Below are 23732 nucleotides of genomic sequence, written 5' to 3' on the forward strand. Positions count from 1 at the left end.
AGTTTCTATGACTGAAAATTAAAACTGCAATTTCAAAAGCAAAATTAAGATTGCAATAAAGTTGATTTAAATTTGAGCACCCATCTTAAGTTCTGGAAATTATAATGTTAACTTTTCTTCCGTAAAAATGGTTTTGTTCTCACAGCCTCTTGTTTATACAGTACCTTTAGCATTAAGCCATCAACTCGAATATCAACATGCTCATCAGATTTTGAATTGTCGTTCAACTTGTAAACAGCCATAAATTGATTAAGACTCTGTTTTAAATCCAAGAGAAACTGATTTAACCATAGAATACTTCTTTCATCCACAGTAAACTGTAGTGCATTCAGCTGGCTATAAAGGTTGGGAGATGGAACTGTGGAGAAAAAAATTTAAAACAGATTTTTAATGAAGAGAGAATTCTAAATCTTCCCTGACAACAGAAAAGACATTTTTAACAAGTTTTATTCTCCCTTAATTAAGATAAAAAGTTTTTGAGATGTTATTTGCAAAATTAAAGTGACGTGTGCATGATTGCAAATATTTACATAGACAAAAAACATTTTTCTATGCTTTGCTAACTGAAAAATATATAGTTCAATCTAAAACATAATATATAAATAGGAAGTACTGTTTAGATTTTTTCCTAATTTTATAGTCACCAAGAAGCAAACTTTAAAATATCTTACCTTCTTGAGTATCACATCAAAGTGGTGGTCCTTAACTACATATTTCTGTAAAGACTTTTATCACCTAAATCTTAATGTGAGTCCTCTAAAACGAGAGAAACAAGTCTAATGACTAGTTTCTTATGCAAGTGGTAAGCCAGGCAGATCTCCTTGAAAGAAGAGACCATGCACAAGTTTTATTTTTAATCCTAAGCCTAGAATAGAGCTTGGTGTAAAGTAAAAACTTAAGTATCTCTTGAATAATGAAATGAACAGACTCTTTTTCACAGCTCCCCAAAATATGAGAATGCTTAGGAGTTGAATAAAATGTTTTAGTGCTAATTTATATGAAACCAATTATTTATAATGAGAACACACATCACTTCCTGAAATCCACATATATTTGTATCATAAAAGCCATTATCTTTTCCACAGTACATTGAAGATTTTTTATTCCAAAAATTCAGACATATTTACTTCTATCAAAGCAAAAAGTATGCATATTTAGAACTTTTAGACCCTATCAGTTTAAGGAAAATAAATCTAAGGTGTAGGATACCAATAAAGATAGCACTATAACGATGTCCTAAATAGGATTTTTTTGCTTTCATTCATTCATTCACTTTCTTTCAGCAAAGATTCACTGAATGCCAACTACATTTTGTGTATTGTGTTTAGCACAAAGAATAAAAAATAAATAAACTGGGCACAGTCCCTCTCCTTAAAAAGTTCACAGAGGGGCCAGCCCAATTGGCGCAGTAGTTAAGTTTGCACACTCCGCTTTGGAAGCCCGGGGTTTGTGGGTTTGGATCCTGGGAGCAGACCTACACACTGCTCACCAAACTGTGCTGTGTTGGCATTCCAAACACAAAATAGAGGAAGACTGGCAACAGATGTTAACAGATGTTAGCTCAGGGCCAATCTTCCTCCTCCCCGCCCCCACGAAAAAAAAGTTCACAGATTACTATATGACACAGACATGAAAGTAGAAAAACTATAATTCAAATCCAACAGAGACATCCAATTGGGATGCAAGAGTTGCTTGTCTTTGGGAATAGCAAGGAAGTGGGGTATTGAGATCATGTCACATTCTGGAAGAGAAGGAAGGAGAGGGAATCTCAATGTACAGATTGAGTGATGATGGCAGCCACAGAGAGCAAGTAGTCTCCAAGGCTAGAGCACAGAAGGAAAGAAGAACCCTGATTGCACATCTGGGACAAAGGAAGAAACCTGGTACACTAAGCATTAGAAAGATCTATATGCAGTTTCTAACAGAGGTCTACTTATGAAATAGATTATTATGTAGCTATTAAAGATAGATAGAGCCAGCCCTGATGGCCTAAGTGGTTAAAAATTCCACGTGCTCTACTTCGGCAGCCTAGGTTTTTCCCGGGCACGGAACCACATCACTCATCTGTTAGTAGCCATGCTGTGGCAGTGGCTCACCCAGAAGAACTAGAAGGACCTACAACTAGAATATACAACTATGCACTGGGGTTTTACGGAGGGAGAAAAAAAAAAGAGGAAGATCGGCAACAGATGTTAGCTCAGGGCCAATCTTTAAAAAAAACATTTAAAATGAACTTGTAGATGAAAGTTCTCAACAGCAAAAAAAATTCTGTAACTATGTATAAATAGAAAGCATGGTGACAGATGTTAACTAGCCTTATTGTGGTGATCATTTCACAATATATACAAATATCGAATCATTATGTTGTACACCTGAAACTAATATAATGTTGCATGTCAATTATACTTCAATTAAAAGACAATGAACTTGTAGAAACCAGAAATATGCTAATCTGATTAAGAGAAAAAGACAGGATGTAAATCAAGTATGTAAAAGAAATGCATTTTTAAAATACAGGACTAACAACACTATACTTATGGTTAAGGTCTGAACTGTGTCCCCTCAAAATTGATATGCTAAAGTTCTAACCCCTAGTACCTCAGGAGACTGTTTTTGGAGATAGGGCTTTTAAACAGGCAATTATGGTAAAAGTGAGTTCATACGGGTGGGCTGTAGTCCAATACGTCAGGTGTCATAAGAGGAGATTAGGAAACAGACATACACACGGAAAGACAATGTGAGAAGACGGCCATCTACAGGCCAAGTAGAGAGGTCTCTGAGGAAACAATCCTGCTGACGCGTCAGTCTAGGACTTTGAGCCTCCAGAACTGTCAGGAAATAAATTTCTGTGGTTAAAACCACCCAGTTTGTGGTTCTTTGTTATAAAAACCCCAGAAAACTAATACACTTACATTTTAGCAGAAGTTGTCTCTAAATTACAGGCTCATGGGCAATTTTTATTTTTGGCATTTTCTTTCTCTCTTTTTAAAAAAAATATAATGAACATGTATTACATTTACAATTACAAAAAAAGTTACATAAATTTTTTAAGTTGGATCGCCTAAGTGAGAGATAAAACAGGAGTGAAAATGGATACCTGTACATAAGGATTCAACATACATCTTCTTTACTTTTGTGTACGTTTGAAAACTTCCATAATAAAAAGTTAATTCAAAACAGTTAAACATAACCTAGCAATTCCACTCCTAGGTATCCAGGGGGCTAGGGTTTACACTGCTCATTATTTTTATTAGAAAAAAATGTATAGATTATAGAACGGAATTATAAATTCCTTTGGCACACATTAACAAAATTGATAGAAATAAACCTAGATTAGTAGTCAGAAATCCTGGGAACTAGTTTTCACTCTGAAGAAAAATTACTAGTTCAATGACGAATTACTTAAGGAAAACAGTTTTCTGGAGTGGGAGGGCTGGAAACAAAGGGATTATCCAGGACCAGCCTCGTGGTGCAGCAGTTAAGTTCACACATTCTGCTTCTCTGTGGCCTGGGGTTCGCTGGTTCGGATCCCGGGTGCGGACACGGCACCACTTGGCAAAAGCCATGCTGTGGTAGGCATCCTATGTATAAAGTAGAGGGAAATGGGCATGGATGTTAGCTCAGGGCCAGTCTTCCTCAGCAAAAAGAGGAGGATTGGCAGTAGTTAACTCAGGGCTAACCTTCCTTTAAAAAAAAAAGGGATTATCCAATTACAGACAAACGGCTGAGAATACCCTGGGAAGACAGTGTAATATAGTAAAGGGGAAAAAAAAACAATGAATTTTGATTCAGAAGGGTTCATGCTTGAGTTTCAGCTGTGCCATTTTACTCTTTTATATAAGGTACGGAAAAATGTCTTAACCTATCTTAATTTTCTCATCATTTTAGTCAGGAAGGTAGGAGAACAAATGAGAAATACACAAAAGACTGTTGAAAAGCATGAAGATGGTGAAGATTAGATCCCAAAAGTTTGGCAGAAACGAGGATTAAAGCGATAAAACAGTTTGACATCTGTTTCTCCAAAGTAATTTCCAGGCTCCCTTCTTTTTACTTAACGACAAAGGCATGAACATTAGAAATTTCCTTCGAAACTATAAACCTACATTAAGTCAGTATTAAACAAATGGTTAGGTAGGTCAAAGTATTTTGGAGTTCCACTTTTAAAGAGGACGTAAAAGATTTTTCCTCCAATAACATAACTTATTTCACTTAAACACTTATTCTCAGCTATAGTTTTCAACCAAAATAATAAAAAAGGTACCACATAAACAAATCCAAATCTTAGTTTGAAGAACTTCTGGATGAACTGAGCTAATAGAATTTTAATATTCAGAAAACATAAATGTATAGTCATTTTAACTTTAGGAAGCCAAAGAGCTTACAAATAAAAAATTCATGTACTATAATGTTTCTAACTAAAGACCAATGCCAAAAGTTGTTCAAAGTATATACTTGGACATTAAGAACTAGCCCTCCAAATTCCCTATGGCTAAAAGAATAACTTCATTATTCATTTTTCAATGAAATATAGAGTTTGATATAGTGAAATATAACTGGAGTTTCACTAAAGAAAAAAAATGACCTTGTTTTACAAATAACCTAACTTTCATTCATTCTTTCATTTAACAGTTACTAAGCACAAAAATGAGTCAAATCTCAAGAATAAAATGAAGCATAAATACTACGTGATTCCTGACATCAAGGCTGCTACAAGTTAGTGAGGAAAAAGAACATATGAACAAATAAGAATATCTAAAAATGCCATAAAAGGGTTATACACTACACACAATGAAAGGAGTAAAGAAAATGGACTTCTGTTTCTTTTTTCACATTTATAAAACTCAAAAACTTGGCAAGAAAAATACAATTTCCCAAGTAATGGACAAATAATAACAAAACAGGAAACTCTCTTACTTGGAAAATCCTTTCCATCTGGATAGTAATATTCTGTGAATTCTATATAGACAGCTGACATTTCTTGTGGAAGATACAGGGATTTTTTATTGCAAGAAATCATACTTTTGGGGGAAGAACGACATTGTTCTGCTGTGGAGACCTGAAAAAAGAATTGAGTTTATTCAAGTAACGCTGAATAAAGCCCTTTCCAAAGACTTTACGCAATATGGACATCACTTCAAACCCTTATAACTATTTCTAATAATTTATTAATGGTTAATTTCCAAGGCAAATTTTATTATATACATAACATTATTTTTAAATAATACCAATCAACTATTCAGAAAACCATAATTTCTTGTGGAGTCTTATTAATTATAAAATCAACTCCATACAATATTTCTTGCAAACTAATTATTTTGAGCCTTAAAATAACAGAATATTTCTATAAGGTAATACAAATAAGTAAGTGGCAGTCAGGACACAGATCCAAGTCCTTAAGAACAGAATGCTTTCCCAGTATGTGCCTTATAATAATTCTTTACTACAATTTCTTTACTATTATGAAAAATAATATAGCTATATAGAGTTTCAGTTTGGGATAATAAGATTATGGAGATGGATAGTGGTGATGGTTGCACAACAATGTAAATGTACTCAATGCTGATGAACTATACACTTAAATGGTTAAGATGGTAAATTTTATGTTATGTATATTTTACCACAATAAAAATTTAAAAATAATACAACTATAAATGCTTCTGTCAAATAGTTTGATCTCTTAAATTATTTTTCCAAAACGGCTATTAGTTTTAAGGTTCTTGTTACACCTTTTCACTCTGCCCCCAAAACAGCTAATTTGTAATTACATCAAAAATGGATGTACTAATTTCCCCAAAGTTCAACCAATAGAAGTTTTATCAATTGCTTGTTTAGTAGACCCAGGGATGTATCTCAAGGTTAGTTTTTCTCATTCATTCAGCAAACGTGTATTTCTCACATGAAGAAGAATGTTTTTTCAATGGTTTGTTTCCTCTTGTATAAACTGCTAATCTAACCTTTTATTTGTACAGTCTTTAAGTCACTTCTTTACATTATCTAATTAAGAAGCTTTTCTCTGCATATATGGAAACTAATCCTTTTCAACTCAAAGTGTCAAGTTATTTTAATAGACAACAGCTTATTCTTGTTTTTTTTGTTGTTGTTGTTTTGTGAGGAAGATTGGCCCTGAGCTAACATCTGTGCCAACCTTCCTCTAATTTTTTTTTATGTGTGATGCCACCACAGCATGGCTTGAGGAGCTCTGCTAGGTCCACGTCTGGGATCCAAACCTGTGAACCCCAGGGTGCCGTGGAAGCAGAGTGTACAAACTTAACCACTACACCACCAGGCTGGCACCTCTCGTTTTCTTTTAATAGTTAAAAGGTTATTCAAATTGGGACGCACATACTAGTTTATTTTCTTCCAATTATCTTGATTTGCTTGTTTTGTTTTGGTGTGTTTGTGTATGCGGAATTTCTTTAGTGTATTTCATGTCACCATCAACCATTTGGGATTATGGGTGATTCTCCTCCCCCATTTCCATATGAATTTACTTAAATCTTGTAATTTAAAGTCTGCTTCAAATAAGATGCATTATATATAGAATGTAAAGACAGAAACAACTGCAGAGGAAAATAACTGTTAAATCAAAGTTTCTCAAAATTGGCACTACTGACATCTTGGGCCAGATAATTCTTTGTTGTGGGGGCTGTCCAGTGCATTGTAGAATGTGCAGCAGCATCCCTGATCTCTACCCACTAGCTGTTAGCAGCAACTCCCTCGAGCTCTGACCACCAAAACTGTTCTCAGACATCATCAGATGTCCCCTGGTGGACAAAACTGGCCCCAGCTGAAAACCACCGAGTAAAATGAAAACTTTTCAGATAAACCTAAGTCTTCAAGTCTCAGGCTCATCAAACCAGAACAATTCATAAATGATAATACACAACTGAAATTCTTTTTCTTTTTTAAAATAGGTCATATATTCTATTGTATTGGTCTCAAGGATTGTGATGTAATAACACGTTGTATGCTTACAGCCGGAATAAGATTATTAGTATAAAGGGGGCAGAGTTCTTACCTACAAAATCATGTTCACAGTTTAGCCAATACTCGGTAGTTCAATAAAGTAAAAAAAGGTATTTTCATTTTTTCCATAAGATTACTGTGTAACAGGGAATCTGACCTCCAAAGAGACGTCCGGCCTTTGCTCCTGCTCCTAGGAAGTAATTTTAAACTCTTGGAATTTCCTATTCATGGTGGACCCATGGGATCACAAGATGACTCAGAGTAGGGATGGCCACACTTGATAGTCTTAATAATGTTTAGAGGGTAGAGAGTTTGGGTCACCTGGTATCAGTATACCTAGAGACTGAGTTCAACTACATGGGCAATATTTCATGTATATTGTTACACATTCACGGTGGGAGCCTAATATGTCCTGAGGACAAGGAAGTTCTGAATTTGGAACCCTCCCAGACTCCACTCTGTTTTTCCTATAGCTAGTTTTAATTCATATTCTTTCCCTATAATAAATGTGATTCAGTATAACTGATTTCAGTAAGTTCTGTGAGTTTTTCTAGTGAATTCTTGAATCTGCAGGTAGTTTAGGGAAAACCCCAGAAGACTTCTGGTCTCAGGTCTTGTGCAGACTTGGCAGTCAGGAGGACTATGCCCTTAACCTCACAGTTTGCCTAATTGTGGGTAAGCATATAAACAAAAATTAATGAACTGATATTTTCTTTCCCATCTAATTTAGCCATTTCATAAAACTTGTCAAGATGTTTTTAAATAAAATGGTGGCATTAATTTCTAAGAGCTGCTTGCAGAGGATACTAAAGGTGTTTATCAGAAGGTTTAATTTAAAAAAATAAAACATACCTGGTATATATTGAAATCTGCAAGTCTAACCACAACAGAACTAGACATTAACTTTGCTTTGGATTGTTCAGATAATACTGAAGGTGTTCTGGAAGTCCCTTTCAGAGCTGAGTCTTTCTCTGTGGGAAAACAAAAACTCTTTTCAATTTATTGCAAAATTATTTGTAACAGTCAATCTTTTATTATTAAGACAGCTACTAGAAATATAAATGAACCTAATTTCTCAAACAAGATAATATATGTGGAAACACTTTATATATAAACTGATAGAGGAATATAAGTTATTGTGATTTTTTTTGCGATGATTATTCTTTAAATAGGAATCATACTTACATCACATTTAAGATACTCTCATACAAGAACTTTTGGCTAGACTTCTTGTTAAAAAGAGAGATTTACTAGCCATTTAAGAGTCTGAAATGTAAGTATTACTCTTATAGCTCCTATTAATTTAAAAGGCACTTGGTCCACAAACCTACGGTCTGAATGAGGTGCAGAATTTTTAGACATTAATTAAACACGATAGTTTATTTATAGAAATTATCATATTATGATCACACACATACATACACAAACACACACATACACACATACACATACACACACTATATATTAGGGGACTGTCATAATGCTGTTATAGGTAAAATACCTGTTTGTGTGTGCTGGGGAGAAGCATGTGTTGGGGATTTAGGAGGTGAACCTACATTATGATCTTTTACAGCCTGTTTAAGCATTTCAACGTTGTACTCAAATTCATGTAACAACTCGTTGGCCCATCCATTTTTTGTCTTGGTTGCATCACTAAAATACATCCAATGATTACAACTATCTCCTGAAAAATGAATAACAGGTATTTCACTAAAATATGCATAATTTTTATTTATTCTTTTATAGTAATGCTTCTAATGAAATTTATTCATTTTCTCAAGGGATTCTCTAATCTTCCAATAAATTTACAGCCTTCAGCTACAACAGATTTTAATTTTCCTAGAAAATAGGAATAAAACATTTAGAATAGAGGGAAAGACTGTCAAAAGCAAATAATTTGGGAGAGTTTCTATCTAGAACCCGTCCTTGGTAGAACATCACTCAAACTTTCAATTAGAAGCAGCTCTGCTGGTCGGCCTCCATTGAATGCTCAACCACTTGGCATACCTTCAGTGGACAAAATCCCAGAAAATACCATCACAGAAAGAAGTCTTTTCATCAAAGATTTGTTGTAAAGTGACTAACAAAAACCTATCCATACAAACGATAAGACAAAGAATATTTAAAAACTTAAGAGACCAATAAAGATTCTCAAGACGGATATCAGATCTAAAGATATAGATATATTCATATCTATCAATATCCATATATACATTTTTTGGAGGGAAAATAAAAAATCAGAATTATCAAGTTTCTCTGTAGCAACTAAGAAAAGTATTACGTACATAAAAGGGTTAAGAATACTTTGTGACTAAAAGTCATAATATGCATAATATGCAGTTAAAAATATTTGAAGTATATGTAAGTAACTTAGGAATCAGGAGGACAGAATATAAAACAAAGCCCTTAAATGAAAACCAAAATAAATAGTACAACCTTTAAATTATGTCAGGTACTGATATAGAAATGACAAACACTGGAAGATGGAAAAATTTTATCAATTTTTTAAAGTCCTGGAAAACTCACTATAGTTATTTGTTTTTTCTTATTTGTGGAAATTAAAAAAAAAAAGCCACATACCACCAAAATGCAGAGATGATGGTATAAGGTCAAATTACTTAATTTGACCATAAACATACATATTTTTTGTTTTTAATATTTGGAGGAAAAGAACCTAGCAATATTTGATTATTAAAGAGCCTACTAAACTAAATTAGCTATTAAAGCCTTATTTATTGATGAAATTTAGAAAATATAGAAAAGTTTAAAAAAGTACCTGGAACCCTACAACATAGCTAAAATCGTTATTCTTTTGCTTTATGTTTTTTTGATTTTTTTAATATATAAATGTATCATTTAAAAATTCAAAACATATCAATAACTGGCTTTTGTCACAATTAACAAAAAAGCACAAATATGTGCTTTGTATTCTGATTTTTTCTAAGTTTTAAATCAGTTATTTAGAATATTGTCAATTTCTAACAATTATACTTTCTAATTATCTACATAAACCTCAATATGAAGTGCATGAATATTTTCCATGGCAATTATATTTTCTTGGTAAGATATTGCTGGGGGAAAAACAATAACAAATGTCTTGATCTCTTTTCTCCTTAAAAAATTAAATTGAAACAAAATAAAATAAAACAAAACAAAATGAAATAAATGGGCTATATAACTTTAAAGCAAGATTTATATCTTTTAAAGAAATTGTTCCACACACCTGCTTTGTGATAAGGATAATAATCTACAGTTAGCTGTGTAAAAGACAGTTGCATAGCTCCTCCAGTAATACGTCTGCTTGACTCTAGGAAAAAAGATGGAATCAAAAGAAAGAAACATTAAGCAAATATCAGAAACACTTAGTCATACTTGTAGACTAAGCAGTGAGTGATAACCTTCTCTCTGTTATCATGGAAAATATATTAATGATTTTAGGAAATGTAATTCAATCTAATAAGTACCTATGGAGCCCCTATCATTTGCAAGGTTTTAGGCTAAAAGTTGCGGATACAAAAATAGCAGAACATTTATATTTACAGCCCTAACCACATGGCAAGCACTGTTTCAAATATTTACAGGTATACTTACTTATTTGCTCTTCATAACAACCCTATGAGATAGATACTATTATTATTATGCCCACTGTCTAGATAAGGAAATTGAGACACAAAGAAGTTAAGTAAACAGACCAAGGGCATAGAGCCAGTAAGTGTAGAGCTAGTTCTGAACCTAGGAAATCTTAACGACTACTCCATATCATCTTGCATCCTACTGAAGAAGAAACTGAGTCTTACATTAGGCAAGTTGTCGAAGCTCACATAGCTAAATTAAGATCAGAAACAGATCACAAGTCAGTGTAACTCCAATATAAAAATCAAATTTTAAAACAGCATGGACAAATCAAATACAAATTAAGATAGAGCTACGTACATACTCTCCATATTAATTTGCTAACTCCAATTTATCTCAACTAGCAGAATTTCTAGTACAGATTTACAATCCCTTATTTAAAACCCTTGGAGCCAAATGTTTCAGAATTCAGAATTTTTTTAGACTTTGTGAAAGTAACGTGGTATATATACACAAGGCATATCATACAATACTCCCAGCAGGTTCTGAGGCGGCACTAAGTAATAAAAAATAGTAATTCTACCGCAAAACTTGAATATTTATACCAAGTGAGTAAAATAAAGAAGATAAATAGCAATGTGTTTGTTTAGGTCAAGTTTTGCCAGCAAATGAGTTTTTCAAACTTATGAAAAAACAATTCAGACCTTTTGTACGTTAGAATAGCAGAGAACTAATTAAAGAACTGATTATGTATTTGTACTATGAGGGAATTATTTTGGCGGAGGTGTTTTCCCCTTAAATAACATCATTTAGCTTACTCGATGAAAGAGTAAGGAATGTAAATGAGCTTAGAAAACATTTTCTCTGTTCCTTTGCTTACTACTTAACCTTGACCCCTCGTTTTGTTATTTTGGTTTGTTTTCACTGTTTTGGATTTTCCTTTCAAATCGCTACGGCAGAAAACTCCAAATATAAGCCAAATGACACAAAGGCGGACAAACGAAAAGCAACAAATCCCTCTCCAAACTCCAAATCTTCCTCACCCTTTTATCTGGCAGCTGACACCTGGCCGACTTGTCTGATGAAGGCAGGATAACTTCCATTGCTAAAGATTCAGAGTCAGTCTCAATATTCACCTAGTTTTAAAAATCCAGAGCAATAATTTTCATAGACACAGATTCTGATTCAGGTCTGAGGTACATGGGTCAGCTAATCCATTTTAAAAAGATCCTCAGCGTGATTCTTATGCTCACCAAAGTGTGAGGACCACTGTCCTAGAAGACTACCTGAATCCTTCCAGTACTTAGGGGCCAGGGACACTCTCTGATGGAGAAACAGAAATGCCCGGCACCTCGGTTATAGAACCACAGATTTTCAAAGTGATCAACAGCAGCTTCTTACTCCCTTACCTGTGTCTACTGACTAAGGAAAAATAAGAGAAACAAAAGCTAAAAGAAAAAAAATCTTTCTAAATAGAGTTTAGCTTCCTAACCAAATTTTGGGAGAATTTGGGGTAGAAGACACAAGAAATATTAAACAGCCACATAAATTGCATTTATATGCACATGGGGTTAAAAATATGTAGATAAACCACTGTGCTGAAAACACATGTGCAAATAATTATGAATTAAGTATGGACTAAAATATGATTTATGGACAATTTCAAATTATGAAAAAGTTAATTCAAAGACAGGTCTAATATTTCATCACCTACCAAGGATGTCATCTATTCAGTCTTTGATTTTTTGTTAAACCTAATTTTACTGTTAGTACTGATAGCTAACAATTAAGTGTGCTGAAGTACTAACTACTAAAGCAAAATAAAATTTCACATCAATATATAGTGCTTAAAATTACATTTCATCTACGTATCTCATATGAGTGATAAAATTATGACCAGTTATAGTACACACTACATATTACATATGATAAAATAACCTAGTTTTGTAGTACATTCTAGAAAAACCAAAATGGTTTGAAGTAAGTAGCTTTTATTACCTTTTTCTTTAGCATGAATATCATCACATATGTGTAGATCTAGATGAGAAATCACTAAATGATGAGAAGTTTCTTTAACATCATAATCATTGAATAGTTTCACAATTGCATCATTTAGATCAGGAGCATTTGAAGTCTGTGGTGTCTTCACATGCTGGGTAGATGGGGCTACTGTAGAGCTCTAAAAGATTGAAAACTGCCTCATCACTACAAGCAAAATATTTGAAATTCCCCATGCAAGAAAATTTAAATATTTTTAGCAATAAAGTAATGAAAAATAAGCTACTATATTTTCTTTTATATTAATAACTCAGTTCTCCTAAAATGCTTTCTGAATTATATAGAAATAAAACTAAAATCTAAAAACTGGAGAATTACACAATTTGAATATAAAGCCAGTATGTTTGGGTAAATATCTGAATAGTTATATTTACATACTTATAGTCCTTGCCTTAGAAAATCTACTTATTAACTATTGAAGGTAGGTTATTTGAATATTATTAGCTATATATATATTAAAAAACAAATGTGAGCCCTGTATACATCAGCTGCATACACTATTATATATCCTCCAGAAAGAAAGCATTTCCTTGCAAAAGTGCTTGTGATATTATCTAACACAGTAAGTGCTCTGGTGCCTCTCATAAGAGGCATGGTGCATCTTTTGAACTTGGATATCTGAAGAAGCCAGAAAGCAGAAGAGATTTATAATAGATTGTGAGTTCAAATTCCTCTCTCCCCAAGGAGCAGAGAATACTATTGAAGTGTAAAGACATATGTGAACCTCTAATCGCCTAAAATAATTCTGCATACATAAGTATACTGTGAGATGATCTGATATATTAGGCATAGAACTGTATATGAAACTTTGGTAATGATTAACAAAATGAAGACCAAACTTTTCATTAAAAAATATTAAAAACTTCCTAATTAAGAACAAGTCAGGGGCCAGCCCCATGGCCAATTGGTTAAGCTTGTGCACTCTATTTTGGCAGCCCAGGTTTGCCAGTTAGGATCCTGGGCGCAGACCTACACACTGCTCATCGAGCCATTCTTTGGTGGCATCCCATATAGAAGAACTAGAATGACCTACAACTAGGATATACAACTAACTGGGGCTTTGTGGAGAAAAAAAAAAGAGGAAGATTGGCAATAGATGTTAGCACAGAGCCAATTTTTCTCACAAAAAAAAAAAGAACAGGGGCCAGCCCGGTGGCACATCAGTTAAGTGCGCACGTTCCGCTTTGGTGGCCCGAGGTTCGCCAAGTCAGATCCTGGGTGCTGACATGGCACCGCTTGGCAAGCCATGCTGTGGTAGGTGTCCCACATATAAAGTAGAGGAAGATGGGCATGGATATTAGCTCAGGGCCAGTCTTCCTCAGCAAAAAGAGGAGGATTGGCAGCAGATGTTAGTTCAGTGATAATCTTCTTCTTCAAAAAAAAAACTTCATTAATAAAAGTGTAGTTGGTTATTTATGGAAAATTATATATATTTTGTATGTGTACATATTTACAAATATCTATTAAGAACTATGATCATACTGTAAAAGAATTTCAAAGTGTACTCAGTAAATGAGAATCTCTCAATGAAAATGATTGGGGCGTACAGTAATTAAAGAAAAGGAAAGATGAAATATAGCTGTAAAGCCTTAAATTCTAGGAGCTCAAGCAAAATTTTTTTACTAATTAACTGTTAAACTGATTTCCATCAGAAAAATCACTTTTTCTTATGTTTTTCCCCTTCTACTTTCAAAGCCTTAACAGACTAGTATTTATGTCTATGATGATACTATGTTGAAAGAAAACACTCTCCTGTATTTCTTTATGTTTTCTCTCTTCTTCATCAAGATAAATAATGATATAAATAAACCATAAACATTAATCTCCCTAACACTCTTTTCTTAATACTGTGGTAGATTCAGGTTTTTAGATGCTGTTTGTGGGGGAAAAAAGCGGGCCACTAAAAACTCTTTTGTCTCAGGAATAATTATAATATCTCATAATTTTCAATGTAGTCTTCTTTCTCTTTTAGAGAATGAGAGGATGAAGCAAAGCAAATATTTATGATAGAAGACAGCTGTCAAGTTATAAAGCTGCGCAAAGGAACACGGTCAACTACTTCAGTCTCTGATCCACTCTTGGTACCTCAAATAATCAGGAGATTCTATGTGATACCTAAAGTAGTAATGTGACAACTGCCACCCAAGAAAGAAACTCTATGGTAATGTGAATGGTTAAGTAGATCTACTATGAAATATTATGGAGCAACACAAAATAATTATAAGGACTAACAACGTTGAAGCAAATTGTATATATCCACTTAACTGCATCCTGACTAAAACTAGGGAAAAATGAAGATTCCTAGGCAAAAAATCTGTAAGGAAATACCTCAAAATGCTAATACTGGTTTTGTTATGGTGGTAGGATTATAGAATTTTGTCCTTGTTTCTAGTTTCCTAATCTATATTCTATCTTATATAAACATATCCACATATCATATAAATAGGAGCTACAGTAACACCAACACTTGTCTATTAGTCTTTAATTTCAACTACCATCTCTGTTAATGACATCCTAAGCTACACAAGTCCTCAATGCAAGCCTTAACAGACTAGTGTTTATGTCTATGATGGTAAGATTATAAAATATTACCTCCTGTACTTCTTTAATTGTGTCTTCAATTCCAAAATAGAACATTATTACCTTTTCTAAGCCTTATCTCCCTTAATCAAATCTGCTTCCTTTTTCTGCATTCCCTTTATTGGCTAATGGAACTACCAATTATCATTCAAAAAGTCCTCAACTTTTCTCTCTTCATTTTCAACTGATGAAAGACTCAGATATCTCTCCCTAACTTGGCTGTTATTTCTTCTTTCAAACCACTACCAGAGGTTCAAGTCCACTCCTCCTCCAGACTGGCAATCTTTCTCTTCTTCACTCCATCCTCTATAATACGACCACGTCATGTTTGATTGTCCTTTCCTATTTAAAAATTTCCGTTGGCTCCCACATGCCTAAAGGAGAAAGTCCAAATTCTTCAACAGATAATGTCCTTCATGTCTACTCACCACATACTTCTGCTTAAACTCAGGCTACCTGCCCAGGAAAACTCTATTCTATGCTATAGTTCAGTGTTCTGTTCACCAAACTTTTAAAATTAGGTTCCCCCAGAGAATCATGAAGTTCTCTCAATAGATATATACTACTTATTGGTAGCATGATACAGTGTTCACCATCAATGCTCTATCTATTTATTTGTTTTTATGGCTAAAAGTTCTGGAAAACTTTGTTCACATTAATAGGTAGATTGGAATGAAATGAGTTTTGTTTTAGCAACATGACATGATTCTTTGAACTCCCTCAAGTTACATGCCAGGATTCTCAAAGTGAGCTATTATAAAAAATTATTTTTAATAATCTAATCGCTGACATTTATTAGATTTTCCCTCAAATGTGTTGAAAGCAAAGAAGTGAAAATCGCCTGACTTGTTACTTTGTTATTAGTCATTCACTTCCAACATGGATAGCAATATTTCAAATTGCCTGTCTTGTTCCCCAAAGGTTTTGGGGTTTTTTTCTTCCTGAACAAATCCATCATGGTAAGAATGAGGAAGAGTAAGAAGGATGCCTTTCATTTGTAAAGTAGGGTAAGAATAATTATGGAAAGGGAGAACGAGTTTGACATCTTAACATAAGAACATCCTAAGGTAGACGAAGTTAAGAAAGATTACACACCAAAAGGGAAGATGTGGAACTCAATTTCCTTAAAATTTGAAAAGTTGTCATATACCCCAGAAGTATGTGTACCTCACCTTCAAAAACACTGCTCTAATAACAACAAACTCCTTTCCTTTATCAGAAAAACCATTGTCTTTAACACTACCACATTTGTGCAGATTCTATTTCCTCATCTCAAATACCCCTTCTCTGGCCTGTGAACTTTTACTCATTTTTAAGATTTAATTTCATTATCCTCTTTGTGAAACTTTTCCAAACTCCACAAGCAGTTAATTAAAACTTCTTTGTGCTTCTATAGTCCCCTCAGCCTCATTTTAAATTCTGCGCTCTTGCATTTATGCTGAACTGCAATGATTTGTTTTATATTTGACTCCCCATTACACTCTGAGATCCTTGAGGGCAGGGTCAGACAATACTCACTTTTACATCTACAGTGTCTAACCCTGCGCCTTATGACAAAGCAGGCAGGCAGTAAATAATGTCAATTTGATAGTCAAAGCAAAGCCTAAAACATATGCCACTCCCACATACCAAGCCAGATCACCAACAAGCTATACACTTGAGATATATTACTCCGTTTCCAAAGAAATAGTTTCACAGAAGTATGATTTCACAATATCCCTTAAGTTTTTTTAATTACTTAGTTAATTAACTTTTTGAGGAAGATTAGCCCTGAGCTAACATCTGCCGCCAATCCTCCTCCCTTTGTTGAGGAAGACTGACCCTGACCTAATATCCATGCCCATCTTCCTCTACTTTATATGTGGGATGCCTGCCACAGCATGACTTGACAAGCGGTGTGCAGATCTGCACCCGACATCCGAGCAAGCGAACCTCAGGCCGCTGAAGCAGAACGTGCAAACTTAACCACTATGCCACTGGGCTGGCCCCATCTCTTAAGTTTTTATTAAGAGTAGATACAAAACTTCAATTGTACTTTTCATAAAATCATCAAAAGACACTATCCATTGGGATTTTCAATGTCTCTTCTACAAAAATCTCCATGTTAAATTCTCAGAATTTAGTACTGGGAAAGATTAGAAAATCTTTTTCTCTTTGGACAAAACTAGTAGTGCTTCAGATTTTAAGAAAGTGATCATTAAATAGCTCATTATGCTTCCCCCATTGTTGCCCCCGTCATCAGACAACTCTAACAGTTTTGTGTTCAACTTCGGCAATTCCCCAGGGCTTTGGTTTTCTGCACTATTAATTCTCACATTCCCTCCCCTGACCTGGGTTTCTTCCTTTTGCTTTTGCTTTGGTAATTTTTAAATTGTATTTTCCTAACTTTCGGAAAAGACATATTTATAACATCAATACTTTTATGTCATTATTAACCTCTAGTGTCTAGTACAGACCTCCAAACCAAATAAGCACTATATAGATAGAAATACATTTAATATCTTTTCATATACATACCATGTATGTAAAATTATATAGTAAAATATATACGAAGATTCTTGGACTCAAAGTATTACAATCTATTTCCTGTAAAGAAAACAACTAACCACTCTGATTTTTAAACCATTTAATGTAAAGTAAGTTTTTTTCCTGTTAACTTAATAGCATACCTGAGTAGGTTCAGGAGCCATACTCTTCCTTTGTTCTGTCGATTTTTCTATTGCTTCACTAAGAGATTTTGCATACTGTACCATAGCCTTCAACTGGGAATCCGTCAAAACCCATAATAAGTCATCCAATATTAGAACTAACTTTGTTGCAATGACATTGCAGTCCTTTAACTGTCAGAAAAAATGATTCATAAAATTAAGCCAAGAAATAAAACTTATAATGCACTTTGTTAAAAAAAAGTTTAAAATTTTTTAATGGAATCAAATATAGATCCTTCATTCACCAAATAGTTATTGAGTTCCTATGATATGGAAGAAATATCTCCTAGTTTTGGAGGGACAGTGGTAGAAAAGACCAACAAATTCCTGAACCCTAACAGGTACAAGTACTTATATAATTTAATTTCGCACTTACAGCTAATAAATCATATAGTTACTTATGTTATTAAACTAATGCTAGTAGAGAAAGAGGCATCAAAATTAGTTAAACATTAAAATGCTATTTTAACCACATTTCAGAATATTTGTATTAAGTGTCATACTCCAAAAACATTCTCTTGAATTTAATTTAGTATACTGATTTGTGTCTAGTAACACAAAACATATTGTTGAGGCTTTGACTGAGCCATAGTTAAAAAATTCATTACTCCTTCATTAAACTTCATCACAATCCACAGTAGACTCTCAACTTCTGACATCCTTAAGTAATCATCTTCCCTATTTATCTAAATTACCAGTTATATCTTAATAACCTTATAAAGCTAGTAGTTTTGGTTACTGATAATGAAGGCTTTGCTGCTTACCCACTCCTGAGCAAGATTCAATAGGAGAAATAAAATTATAAAACAGTTAATGTTCAACAAATATTTGGCAACTGAGAAATCTATTCAATTTATCAAAAATAAAAATCTAGGGGCTGGCCCCGTGGCCGAGTGGTTAAGTTCGCGCGCTCTGCTGCAGGCGGCCCAGTGTTTCGTTGGTTCGAATCCTAGGTGCGGACATGGCACTGCTCATCAAACCACGCTGAGGCGGCGTCCCACGTGCCACAACTAGGAGGACCCACAACGAAGAATATACAACTATGTACTGAGGGGCTTTGGGGAGAAAAAAGAAAAAAAAATAAAATAAAATCTTTAAAAAAAAAATCTAAATACTAAACCTAGAAGACTGAAATACGTTCTCATTACACTAGACTTCTTCAAATATTACTTGAGGCACTATATTTCCTTTTATTTTGCATTGTTTTAATATGTCAATATTTCACCTAAAATTTATTTAAAATTTTCTGTCAATTTCAATAGTTATTACATGAATCACAAAGGTAATCCTGTTGACTTACTCTTCTTTTAAGTGTAACTCTTATTTTTGATTGGTTGGTTATTAATCGAACAGGAGCACACATAATTTCAAGATGCGAACTTTGGGTAGCATCTGCCTCTATTCGAATCATTTGCCAATTTATTTCTTTAAATGTTAAAACCTAAGGAGAATACAGAGATTAGTTTCACTTACTCATGCAGAATAGAATGAGAAAAACGTAGGTTTGTAAAAATAAAAACAAAAAAGTTAAATAAAAACTATCTCTTCACTAATTTCCATGACATTCAATATATACTCACTATGCTTTTATTTTGTAAAATTGTATACTTTCAACAAATTCAGTAACACATCTTCATAATTATATTCAGCTGTAAAGCTGTTAATACTTTTATTCTAAGTAATTTAATTTTAATATAAAGTACAAAGAGCATTTGATTCACGTGACCAAGAAGAATTTAAATAACATATTTTAGTTTTGTACATTTAAAATTCAATTCTGAGTAGCTGAGAAGTTAAAATAGGACTCATTATAAGTTGAAAGATTTATTACAGTAAAAACATTAAAATATCCACATTTTATAATTAAATGATTAAGAGAAGTATAGTTAAAAGGAAAGAGTAAATCTAGTGGTATGTGAATCTAGGTAACCATAAGAAGTAATTATTTTAAACATCCTCTTTTATTTATCAGTGACTAAAACATTTTTTAAAGAAAGAAAGCAAAGAAAACACTTTTGACCTCTCCCCTCTGCGGATCTTGAATACGAGTGAATCTTAAGTCTCCATGCTCCCAGTTTGCATTGACGCTATAGATCCGTAGCTGAGAAAGTTCGAAGGACGCATTGAAGGCTTTTGCTCCAATGCGGATGACAATGGAATTTACACAAACAGTAATTCCCTCAACCACTTTTTCAGCAAAGCCATATTCACTGGAAAAACAAAGTGAAACAAGATACAATGCACTAAAACCGAAAAAAAAAATCATTAAAAGAGAAAATGTTATCTGTTAATATTGTCACACAAGTACACAAACTGTCATATTATTATTCATTTCTGTTCAAAAAAAAAATTCTTGTTCACACAATAATCTAGCCTGGTTACACGTAACTTATAAAAATGCTCTTCTCAAAGTGAAAAAAGATTTTTAAAATTGGAAGTTACTCTCTAAATTAGGTTACTGTAATCACTATCCAAAGCTGCCTACTCTCAAAAAGCATTCACGAGACAACTAGCATCTATCAAGTAAATGAGAGAGCAAAATTCTTGACATAAAGAAGGCTACAGAGTCCAAATGGAATATAATCTCATAATTTAGGAATAAGGTCAAGAAAGTTCACATTCTCTAATTCAATTCAGCAAATATTTATTAAGCACGTACTATGTGAATGATGCTGGGACATAAGGAAAACCAAAATATAGTGGCACTATAGGGCTCACAAGTTACTTGGGGAGGAAAAAAACACATACCCTAGTAACTGAAACATGAGGCAGTTTGTAATTAAGCGCTTTAATAAAGGAATCATCAGTATATTTGGTAGAGGAAGAAACCGCTTTCAACGAGGGAGAAATCTATCCAGGAAAGAAAGATGAACTTTCCACAGGAAGAGATGGGAAGAAAGGGAAATCTTAGAGAAAAAAGCATGAGCAAAGGCACAGAGAAGTAGGGAGTAGAGATCACATTTCGAGAATGATGAGTAGTACAGCATGACTGGAATACAGACTATCAGTATATTTACATAAATTAAATATCTAATTAATATTTAATAGTCTAGAAATTAAAAAAATGAAATTCCAGTTTACAAATAAGTCTATTCTGAGTTTAAGTAACCTTAACATAGATGTTTATCTCTTCCACATGAAGTAATAAAATCAAATTTCTGAACTTACAAGTTTACTAGACCATTAATCTGTGGGAGCATTGTCAGCCCACAGATCCAGCACAGAAGGAAGGACCAATGTGTTAATTATTAATTTCCCCTCTATTTTAATCTCTTAGCTAAAAACAAAATCAATTAGATAAGTGTTTCCCTAAACTTCATGACTATAAAGAATTGTTAAAATTACATATTTATATTCTTGATAACCCTTCTACACCTAATGAATCATTATTTCAAAAGAAGGAGCCTAAAAGATTCTGTAGATTTAATAAGTAACCTAAAGTGACTGTTATAATCAGGTAGGTCTGAAAAACGTGGAAGTAGATTAACAATATTGCCAAACGCCAAAATCTAACGATTATCATCATATGACTACAAGGCCAAAATTATAAATTTTATTGATACTATAAAAACAAGAATTAGGAAGGATACTATCAACTACACCAAGCACACATCGAGAAAATATCTCACTCTGCCACACCTAATTAAAATAAGTGTCATTAATAGCAATTTTCCTGATCTTCTTGTCCTCTTTCAATAATCTTATAAACTTTTTTACTTTATCTCCAATTTTTCTGACTCTAGCCAATTTAAAGACCAATTGCTTTAATCTACTCCATCAAACTTGAAATCATAATCTAAACTTGAAAATCTTAAATTGCTGGATGATAGATAAACTACAAAGAAGTTAATGTGAAAGCTCTTTTCCCAGTTACTATTATCTGTAGTTCAAACGTAAACTGTACATCTGATAAACCTGGTCTTCAGTCAACTCAAAGCAGTGGATGGATCACCATTAGATTCCTATGTGGAAAGCCACTGATGAGACTGTGGGTATTCTCATAGAATGCACTAATGTAACAGTGGTTCAAAACTTGGTGAAAGAGGAGGAGGTAAGTGTGTGTGTACGGGTGTGTGGTTATCTGCATGTGTATGTTCCTCCTCAAAAGTTTGATCACTGGTTTTACACAGCACCTAGAAGACTATAAATGTTCAGCACTGCCATGTTGTACCACTTGAGGAGGCACTGATCACACTAAAATCTATGTGAACATTTTACCTGACTAGTTGCACAATCCAAAAATAGTGCAGAAATATTGCCTTGAGGAAACGATGTATGGTACAAGATCCAAATTTATTGAATGCAAAAATAAATAAGCAATTTTCTAAAGATCTATTTGTTAAGAACAATTTTAACTTCTCAAGAAGGCTTTGTGAAAATGCCCCCATACTTCTACTTTATTATCATCTGATTTTTATCTATTAAAATCCAATCTGTGTAAAGTGTGAACATTCTATACTTAATGAATTTTAGAGTAATCCAAAAGGTCTATAATTTTTTAAGGCATTAACTTAACTCTTAAGAGTCATACAAGTTCCATGGATGCAGAGAATAAATAATATGCAGTGAAACTATTCTGAGACCAAGTAAGAGATAATCTGATTTATAGAATGCCTAAGCTCTTCTGAATCCATTTCTGCTACTGCTCTACCTTTGGTTATCATTACTATTTAATATCAAGGAAAGCAAGACAAATAAAAGAAGCTAAAAGGGGCCGATGCAGTGGCATAGGGGTTAAGTACACGTGCTCCACTTCAGAGGCCCAGGGTCCCCTGGTTCAGATCCTAGGCACAGACCTGCACACCGCTTATCAAGCCATGCTGTGGCAGGTGTCCCACATATAAAAAGTAGAGGAAGACAGGCACAGATGTTGGCTTACGGCCAATCCTCCTCTGCAAAAATTAAAAAAAGAGGATTGGGGCAGATGTTAGCTCAGAGCTAATCTTCCTCAAAAAAAAAAAAAAAAAGGATGCTAAAAATCAATTGTGCTACTTTTGTAATGTATATACTAAAACTGAAAAACGTTCCTGGGAGAGGTGACTAAAATAGAGACTGTTTGAGGTTAGGGGATTTTATCTTATGTCCCATTACTGCAGAAAACAGTGCTGACTATAGAAAAGAACTCCCTTTGCCAGACATACAGATTAATGGAAATAGCTTACCTTTGTCCTGAAGCAGTTGCAATTGGTGATGGGCCATTAGGGTTTCGTGGTTCTTCACACGTACTCATTTCCATTATTACTTTATCCAGGGACTAATAAAAATACATTAAAAATGCAAACAATTAGATATTTTATTTTATGCATATTATGAAAATGTTATTTGGGACTATTTTTTCTTTCATTTCTTTAGGAGCAAAGTAACAGTAAGTGAATAGAGTCATTTTAAATGTCTCCCTAAAGGTATAAAATGACAAATACCAAAACAGAAAACAATCTGCTCAGTCCTTTCTTAAGACATTTATTATCTGATAAAAAAGCTGTGTGTACTACAGGAGTATGGGAGGAAAAAACTGTAAGAAGTAGCCATATACTGCTGCAAATCATCAAATTTTACAGAAATGCAAACTTTAATCCCAGAATGTATTACATTATTAATTGATAGAGGAGATTATATATTAGTATATAGGACTGAACCTCTTCTAAAAGCTTATTCCAATCTAAGACCTAAGATTTAAGACATACAACGATGAAAAATAAGAAATATACAAGAAATGTGAAAAAATAAACATTCTCATAATTTTTCTTTCTTGAAGAAAAATTTAATGTCCTTAGTAGTCATCACTAACACAACTCCAGTCATTCTTCATTCTCTATTTTAATATAGCACTTATTATCTGAAACTGCC

At 33.6% G+C, this 23732-nt stretch overlaps 1 protein-coding gene across 2 annotated transcripts in view; it reads right to left on the bottom strand.

The window, feature by feature from the left end:
- Positions 1-23732, bottom strand: part of BLTP3B (bridge-like lipid transfer protein family member 3B) — an 87364-nt gene that overhangs the window by 25364 nt on the left and 38268 nt on the right. For both annotated transcript variants that reach the window (XM_014835022.3, XM_070507135.1), the window contains 10 exons: positions 23048-23139; positions 19906-20095; positions 19186-19326; positions 17847-18017; positions 12538-12718; positions 10190-10273; positions 8468-8650; positions 7819-7937; positions 4915-5056; positions 165-358 (listed from right to left, as the gene is read on the bottom strand). In XM_014835022.3, the coding sequence (XP_014690508.1) occupies positions 165-358; positions 4915-5056; positions 7819-7937; positions 8468-8650; positions 10190-10273; positions 12538-12718; positions 17847-18017; positions 19186-19326; positions 19906-20095; positions 23048-23139 (1497 nt within the window). The remainder of the gene's footprint in view (positions 1-164; positions 359-4914; positions 5057-7818; positions 7938-8467; positions 8651-10189; positions 10274-12537; positions 12719-17846; positions 18018-19185; positions 19327-19905; positions 20096-23047; positions 23140-23732) is intronic.

This window comes from Equus asinus, chromosome 4 (genome assembly GCF_041296235.1).
Source record: "Equus asinus isolate D_3611 breed Donkey chromosome 4, EquAss-T2T_v2, whole genome shotgun sequence".
Taxonomy (NCBI): domain Eukaryota; kingdom Metazoa; phylum Chordata; class Mammalia; order Perissodactyla; family Equidae; genus Equus; species Equus asinus.